General features: G+C 36.7%; 2 protein-coding genes across 2 annotated transcripts in view; both read left to right on the top strand.

The window, feature by feature from the left end:
* LOC138038535 (homeobox protein orthopedia-like) overlaps positions 1-483 on the top strand; it is a 15,166-nt gene extending 14,683 nt beyond the window's left edge. The window contains exon 3 of the mRNA XM_068884465.1: positions 1-483. This exon is cut by the window's left edge and continues 1,016 nt beyond it. The gene's annotated coding sequence lies outside the window, so the exon portion shown is untranslated.
* A 3,608-nt stretch (positions 484-4,091) lies between these two features.
* On the top strand, positions 4,092-8,718 carry LOC138038536 (retina and anterior neural fold homeobox protein 2-like). The gene is made up of 3 exons (XM_068884466.1): positions 4,092-4,764; positions 4,925-5,094; positions 7,148-8,718. Exons 1-3 carry the CDS (start codon positions 4,542-4,544, stop codon positions 7,553-7,555), a joined length of 801 nt encoding a protein of 266 aa, XP_068740567.1. The 5' UTR covers positions 4,092-4,541; the 3' UTR covers positions 7,556-8,718.
* Positions 8,719-9,159: the final 441 nt, after the last annotated feature.

The following is a 9,159-nucleotide window of genomic DNA, read 5'->3' as shown; positions in this document are numbered from 1 at the left end:
GAGTATGACCCGTCGTACTCTCTTGTTTTTGTAAAGTCCATTTCTCTAACGTCGGAGGCGCACAAGATGAAGAACTGATTACACACTTAAAATAGTGTTAAAGGATAAAATTACATCAATATTGATTTTTCTGAGTACTTTCTTCAATATAGTTTAGTTATAAGTTAAGCAATTGCATTCAATTCAAATTTCTTTCCTTTATTAGTTGCGAAAAAGCGTGATGTCTCGTAAGAAGCTCATTAAGAAAACCTATTATATCATTGGACGTTGCAATGATGAAGTTTAGCCGGACTCGATCTTTTGAAAATCTCGTAAGGGCCGGACAGAACTCGTCGAGCACCACATATATAAGATCTCGTGCGACAGCTAGTTGGCTGTGTAGTGATAAAAATATCCCATACGGTCGAGCGGGTCGACCTTGCCTGTTCATCTTTGCTGCAGTACCAGTTGAGGTGCATGTTTTAACATAAAATAGGAAGCCAATCTTGTACTACTTCTTTGATTCATGATGATATGAGTTAATGGGTGAAATTAATGATAGAACTGCTCATGACACCCATATCTTTCGATCAAAGAACTGTTAACCTTTTATATCCGAAATTTGCCTTGTATCATTTGATTTATTTTCTCTTATTTGGGTGCAGTAACATCAATCAAGACCCTTGATTTCTGGGGATATGATCCATAGGTCGAATTAAAAGAGATCCTGAATTCGTACCGAACGGTTGTCAAATGAAAATAACCGCGGCAACTGATTCCATTCTTCCTGATTAAGGCTTGCAAGTTGTTTGTTTGCTGTGAAGCAGCCAGTACTGACAGAGCGGAAGGGAAAGTATTGCTGTATGTTTTCCTTTTTAAAGCCAAGGCATGAAAAATATTACAAATTATACACAATTTCTTTATCGCGTTAAGGATAACCGATTCAGTTAATTCATCGAAAATGGGCACTGTCAAAGTTCTTATACTGAGAGATTAATGGACAGGTTTCTGATTAGTGAATTAATGTAGTTTCCACTGCTGCTTCTTTGAGACTATTTAAGATACTAGCTTTGTAAATTCATTTATAAATAAGGCCAGTTTCCATTCAATTGCAAGGAATCTCGAGGCTCGTTAAAAACAAGGTACAATCCTGCTGAAAAACTTTCAATCAATGCAGATATTATTTCTTCAAGAAAGTAAGCTAAGGACCGCTGCAAGTATTCCAAAATTTTAAGGAAGCATTTCCGTGAATATGTACAGAACATTTGCCGCTCGATCAATTGAACTCATTTTGCTTACATTTTATTCAAATTAAAAAATTCCACTTCTTATCTTAGTTATCTTGATTGTCGAGATCCGGCGAGGTTTCAGGACGATAAACATTTGACGAAAAGTGATGTTTTGATCATAATTTTTTCAGCTCGTCTGGTATTGATAACTTCCTTAGTTATTAGCCAAAAAGGAACTGGAGCGTTATTGAACGAAATACTACAGAGTATCTGGGCAATAAACTATGTTTCTGTTCTTGGTTTTTCATGTTAAATCCGCTTATTTATATTATCGCATCTGTCTTCAGTTGAATTCAACTAATGCCTTCACTAAAAAAGGAAAATTAGGAAAGTACGCGGGTTCGATTGATCGAAACCTTTCATGTGTTGATAACTGTGACAAAAGCCTTGAATTGGAATTATTTTTTTTTCACTATTCATTGGAAATCGGTAAAAATCCGCTTTTAATGAGCCTGAAATTTGCAAGTCGTGTTCCAGAGACTCTCTCCAGAAGGCGTTTGATCCCCCTGCTAGAAGTCAGCTTTCTGTTTCGGCTCATTATTTGTTTTTTTCTTAGATTTTCTTTGCTATCCAGTAAATTAAAACTCAACTTGCAAATTTAGATAGTTACTGTAGCACTCCTTTCAATGGAGAGCTTTTGAGTCTGCTCTGTCATACTATCACCAGAGTATATTCAAATGACTTAAAAGCTACGGCATACGGAACCTGGTCCTTCTTTTAGTTAACCCTTTACGATAACGAAGTAGAGAAAGACTTCATTAAGACTGGCACACAACAATATAATTTAATTGCTTACTTAAGATAGTGGAAACTGCGCAATGATTTTTTAATTGTATGCCCGCGTGTATTAGATGAAATAGGGCGAGTTAACACACACATAGCCTAAGGCTACGCTTTCATGCAGCACTCCCGCGGTTTGCCAAAGTACAGAACGAGAAAAATGATCAACGGCATGTAATTCCTGTCGAGGAACTGAATAAAGACCAGACCATTTTTGAATAAAATACGGTGGCACAACAATTATACTTTCGTCGTCATGCGGAAGAACTAAGATGGTTTCCAAAGACTTGGACAAAGTTCGAAGAACATATAAGGGAGTTATTGGAACTATTTGATCCGAGCCGACGGACTATAAATTTTTGAGTTTTTCTTCATTCATTGCATTTCCGAAATTGTTCCCTCGTTTATAGCTGAGTATATGTACAGTAGTTTTGAGCAAAGACGAAAAAAGAAAGTAGGACGACGTTGCCCAGAATAATCCGGGCAGTGACACATGGAACTGGAAATTTCTCCTTGTTAAATATAGTACGTAGTTGTCCGGCTCCCTCTTGCGTGTTTCAGCGGCTCTGTTATGAAAGCCAATCTCAGGAGGACGTGAGGCTATCAAGAACCAGGCATGCAATATTCGACTTTACAAAACATCTTTGTAGCGCTTACAAAATTATGCTTGTTTAAGCTTGTTTATTTTTAAATAATTTTTTTTTTTACCAAACAAAACCCCCTATTTTTCAAACGTTTGACTTAAAACCGAAACTTCAAAACTCAGTCATGACCAGGTTAGAACGTTAAAAACCACGCCTTTACAATCGTAAATTTGCTGCATCCAAGACTAACGCCGTTCGCAGGTTCAGTTGCATTCAAGTTATCTAAAGTTTCATCGCGAGTCTTAATTAACTCAACTTTTAATTTCCTTTACCTTCAGGCCGCTGCTATAGTTACATCTTCCTTCTTTGAAATATTTGTTAATGAAATGGCAGGGCACATAATAATACAAACAATGGCTCGATTTTCCAATTTAATTGCGAACGAAATTGAGTTTTCGCTTTATCAATGGGGCTTTAGCGCGCTTAATTTCTCCGTGAAATTAATGCTGAAAATCATGTAGCAAATTTTGTTGTGTCTGATTCTTTCGGATAATACACTGGATGCATTTTACGGATATTTCTAGTTCCTTATTATCAATTAGAACTGGAGCTTGAATAATATAGTCCGTCATCGGAAATTGATCGAAGATTTGGACTGCCGCCAAGTTTTCGTCATATACCTTATTTGAAAATGACGGAGGAAGCTCATTCCTACCAGTAAAATTAGCTTGTGATGCTAAGAAGAAAAAAAAGTTAAAAAACACTGCAATAGATTTCTTTGATCATCGTTATTATCATTACTATTTACCTTTTCTTGAAAAAAGGATCAGTATTTCTTATTTTAAGCATGCGCACGTCACATGACGACCATGATTTCCTTCGAAACCGTTAACTTTACTTTGGCGATTTCAATTGTATTACCTCCTCGATCGAGATTACCAAGTCTTGCAATTAATAATCACTAATTACACACATTAGGCTAAATTTAAGCTAATTTCGGGCAGTTTTTTGCTTGACGAAGCGTCGCTGTTGCGATTAATCGAAGCAGAGAGACAACAAAAGTTTACAAAGAATCTTCGATTGCAATGAATAGCCAAATATTTCTTTATGGCGCGCTCGCCGAAGACCTTTTTCGTCCAATATCTTTTTCTGTAGCATGTTTATAGAAGTGTGATTAGAGTAAATCACTTAAACAGCAAACATCACACGCAAGAGAAGCACAAGTACTTAATTATTTCTCTTCTTCTTCGAAAACCAATATCGAACATAATACCGCACTTCAAAACTTTGCGTGTGATTCTTAGAATCATAAAAATTTTGTAGAGAATTTTTAAACGAATAGCCCACCGTTCAGGAGGACGAAATGAAAAAATGTTTATCAAGATCTTTGTTACGTAGTTTTTGAAATAATCGTCAATGTACAATATATTTTTCTTCAATAAACCGCCGGATAACACAGTTGCCATTTCTCTGCATGCATGCGAGGGATGAGTAGTAGATTTACGTTCCTGACAAAGAACCAAGCCCAACATAGTAACGAGCTGAGGAAGAAACGCAGGGGGAAGCAGTGTGATTATTTATTGTCAATCAAAATAAGCACTTCTTTCATTGCATTTGATGTGTGCTCCACTCTCGCCTGACAGCTTTCATTAACGATTAGCTTTTCTTTAGTAATCACCGCTCTGTCAAGTCTAACAAACAACCTGTTCAATTTCAATACAATATCGGAACATAGAAAATATTGAGGTCTGTCTCGTGATTGGTCAGTGCGTGGTTATCTAGATATCTCGAAAGCATTATTTAGCCCGCCTAGCCCTGTTAAATCGTAGTTAGCACGAGCGGACGAAGTATTCTGTTAATAGATTGCGGGACGATAGTTTGATTGGTGTTGCGACCTCTGCTTTGAGTGATGACAAAAATTAGTTCCACCGAGAGCGAAGAATCAACAATGTCGCGAAGGACCGATTTTATAGCCGACAATAAGGATCTGAAAAACACCGAAGATTCTTGTCGATATGTAAGCTCATCTCTGAAGAGAAAAAATGAAGCAAAATGCGACTCGCCTACGAGTTCCAAAGACAGCCACAGCGATCATGATTCGGACTTTGACGAATCGAATGGAGAACACACTGGTAAGTCCTTTCTTTTCTGTCCTTCAAACTTTCGTCACATGTAGAAGAACACGTGATGTATAAACCTGTCTGACATTTTAATATTAACTCGTCAAAACAATCTTCTTGGAGTTACGTGAGATAACACTAAATAAAGTTTTCCTGTCTTTTCTCTCGACAGACGAAAGCAGCGAAGGCCCCGCCAAAAAGAAACACAGGCGAAACCGCACCACCTTTACAACTTTTCAGCTTCACGAACTCGAGCAAGCGTTCGAAAAGTCGCATTATCCAGACGTTTACACGAGAGAGGAACTTGCTCTAAAGATCGATCTCCCTGAGGTTCGAGTACAGGTACAAACAGCTTTGATCTTGTGTACTTTTTCTATTGTAACTGCTTAATTTTTCGAGGGAATTGTAATTCTACCTCAGGATTTGTTTGGTTTGCCTTTGGAAAACACTCTTGTGTTTTAAAAACTTCCCGCGGGTCATTTGGTCATTTCCCCCAGGGGTAAGGTTGGAGGGTCAAACCATGTTTATGCTTCGTTTAGGTGTCAATCATTTAAAGGTTGACAAGCCGCACTTTCGACGCTTGTAAAGAAGATGACATTAGTGTTCTAGATGTGCTACGTTCAGCTGCGGAGATGATCTTATTTCGGCCTCCTCTTGTTCTTCCGTTTGGGCGTGGAGGAAGTTTGTCAAAAAGAATCGAAAAACATCAAACTGATCTTCTAAAACCCTTGTACACAAAATGAGAAAATTAATAGCAAATCACCCAATTAAGTTGTCAAGTTTGAGAAACTTGCCTTTAGAAGTTTGAATGTAATTACAAGACATTATTTCACAAAAAAAAACAGCTTCATAATAGACAGGAAATGGATTTAAATATAATCAATCTTTGATTCAAAGTTAAGATTGCAAGAAAACTGGCTATTCTTTCAACTTTCAATTTAAAGCTGTAGGTTAATCCAGGAAGGCAAATTTTCGCAAACGAAATGGGTGTAGTGAACACAGGATACGATTAGATCTCTCCAAATTGTGACAACTTTTATTGCGTTAAATTGCATCTTTTTCACTGCCCTCTAAATAATAAAAAAACGTTTACCCATGCAACCTATTGCTGTCCTCTATAATAACGTTTTTCAGATGTTAAGACAATATAATCACCAGACAGCGTGTGAAAAATGAATTCTCTCGCAGTGCGTGGAGAGAAGTAGTTTACAAAAGGTTTCAATAAGAAGAATGGTTACCTAATTAAATCGTACTTCAAGCCTTTGTTTTTGAATTCAGTGACTGGCGATTGAAAATAATATGTTTTCTTTCCGTGGCAATTCTGCCACAAGAGCGCTTTCACTGAGGTACCTCAGGCTGGAAACGGACGCTAATCGCTAGAAATGTGTTACTGTAGATGCAGATATTTATTTTCTTATTCTAATATAAGTACACATTGACAGCTCGGATTTCACACTGTCCGTGTAAATAGTATTTTCTTGTGAGGAGTTCAGCTGCACGTTCGGTAGAAAAAAGAATTAACTCAAAAGTTCAATTTAATTTACGTTATTTAAAGCAGTTAAACTTTGTCTTTGTCTTTAAATATGTTCATCTGGAGAGTCTCTTTGTTAAAGTTGTTTTAATTTCCTGCCAACTTTCTTTTTAAACGTTTATTGTAAAATTGGAAGAATATAAAGACGAGAGAACGCAGCTATTCATTGGTTATCTTTCTCTAACCGCAGGCCTTTTTGAAAGGCAAGCTTGCTATTCATTGAAATCTTATGCGTTTCCGAAGGTGACCTGAAAAGTGTGTGAGACAGCTTCTTTGCACACAAGGCAAATTGATGCCGATTATTTCCCATGTTCCTAAATGTTTAATGTACCAAGGATTCTCGTTACATAGTTAGTGTTATCCATTCGCGGCGAGGATCGCCTTCGTTTGGTGACAAATCACCTTAATTGGTGGCATACCGGATTAAAATGTTATCGGAAACGAAGCAAAGATATCTGCTACTGTAGGTTTTCCAGCTAAGTTGATTTAGTGTTTCTTCAATTGTCGTATTTAGATTTGTTTTTCGTCGTTTCGTAAGGGCTTCGTTTTAAAGCTCTCCATGGTCAATATTTCAATCTCGTTCCTTTCATAGTTAAAATTATCGTAGTGAACAAAATGTAATCTAAAAATATTCAACTTATATCATGTTAAATGCCATTAAAAGTCGGAGTGTTGCTTTCCTTTTTTCCCGTTTATTATGTTAATAAAAGTAAGATGATTTACGGAAACGTTTCGTGATATATTTTTGGGGCTCACCGCGTTAAACGAAAGAGTCACAGGACAGAAAGCGAAAGCTTTGTTGTTGTGTTTTTTTTGAATGCTTCTGGCATTTACTCCATGTTTTTTTTTTTTGTTTTTTCAAAGGTCTGGTTTCAAAACCGAAGAGCAAAGTGGAGACGTCAAGAGAAGATGGAAATGGCCTCTCTTGAAAACCTGCCATCGCCAACACTTTCTCGGGCTAATTTCAGCAGCTTACCTTTCCCGGATCCTTGGAAGAGTTCGTACGCTTTCCCGTCAGCATTTGGCGGGGCACTTTATCCGCCAAGTACCCTTGCATCATCCCCCACAGTGGGATGTTACCCAGGCTCGTATCCTCCTCCTACCGGTTATGTCCCATTCTCGACGTATCTTTCTGGATGTATGCCTGGAATAGTTCAGGGATCGAGGGACGAGAGAACAACCAGCATCGCATCTCTTCGAATGAAAGCCAGAGAGCACATTGAGAGCTCTTCGCTGAAAGAGTGGTCTGAAATGCCGACTGCGACGCCGTGAATACTCAGAGACAGTTTTCAAACCCTACGCACGACTGAATCCAAATCTTCGTGCACTGTAAAACCAATTTAATAACATAAGAAGGGAATAATCCGAAAAGGAATCGGTTTGTGATTATTATTTAAATTAGTGATTTCACTTTAGAGTATACACTAGCTTACTTTTACCTTTAGGAGAGTGGAATATTTGTAAAATAAATACTCTCTCGAAACAATCATTTAATAACCAGAGGTCTTCCTAGTAGGGAAACGGTTTTCCTTCAGAAAATTAGCTCTATTAGTTCACAGAATTATAGGGATGAAAAGACGAATTCTTGACTTTGCAAAGCCGTTGAACGAGTAAAGAAATACAAACACAAATCTTAACTTTGTTTCTAAGTTGAATTGTGCTCTTCCAGTAAAATACTTGATAGAAATACTTGGTAGATATCTGCTTACGTTACGTCTTAAGGTCTAAAGTTGGCAAACACAATTTGAGCAAAAATGTTAAGCGTGGGTCTAAATATTTGGATTCGCATTAATATCTTAATTCTTCAACTACGAGAAAGAACTTTTCCCAAAATAAGTGTTATTTATATGACTGATATTGTGTGTCTAAAAGTACCACAGATTGACACTATCTACCTTTAAATTTACCAGGAAAATAAAAATGATATATACAAACAGAGCTTGGATTCCAAAAATTGTCGTGGAATGCACCAAAAACGAATATATTCTTTTCGGGCTATAAAAAATGTTTCTTATATTCAGGTCATAAATATAACTTATGGCCCACATTTCACTTTAGCTTTCAATTATTGTCTAGGATAGGATTCTTCATGTCTCGGCTTAGATGATTATAAGGAAGTTGGAGTCAAGAGAGAAAAAATGAGATAAATAATCTGATTTCGTTTTCATAGTCTACTTTTTAATTTTTTTTTTTATTTACCTTCTTATTTAATTTCACATTCAGTGCGTAAAATTCTTTCAAGTTTATTAGTCTTTGTTAAAAAAAAAACATTTGACTAATTTCGTACGTAATCATGGTCGTGTCTCGCTGTTGTTATATCGTTGTTAAATAAATTCGTATCGAATGGGTGCTACTTGGAAAGCTGCAAATTTACGACGTTTTCTCTGTATCTTGAGTTGTAAATTATGTTACAATAAAGCAGAGGTGTTATGAGCTTTGTGTTTCATTTGTCAGAAAATATTTACTTAAGGTGCAAGGATCTCAGAGACATTAGTATCCTAGAAACTAAATCATGTCCCAAGTGGAATTGCTATTGTAGCTGTGTGACAGCAAAAAGCATTTTAGTAAATGAACCCTTTACAAAAATTTGATATTGAAAACAATCGTTTGGATTTAAAGCAACAAATACAGCGATGACAAACTTGCAGTTTTTCCGGAAGTTATGGAAATATACAGACATTTTATTCATTCATTTCAAATAATTACGTCTGGGTTAAATGAAAACTATTCAGATCCCAAATTCGTGGCATTTTGTATATTACTGCTTGTTTTCAAGTTAACCGAATTAAAACAAAAGCCGGACCACAACAGGAAAAGAGAGGCACCAGCTATCAATATTGTTCAAGCCACAAGCATGAAGGAATTTCAAATCACCT

Source organism: Montipora capricornis, chromosome 2 (genome assembly GCF_036669925.1).
Source record: "Montipora capricornis isolate CH-2021 chromosome 2, ASM3666992v2, whole genome shotgun sequence".
NCBI lineage: Eukaryota > Metazoa > Cnidaria > Anthozoa > Scleractinia > Acroporidae > Montipora > Montipora capricornis.
This window is presented reverse-complemented; position numbering and strand designations above follow the sequence as displayed.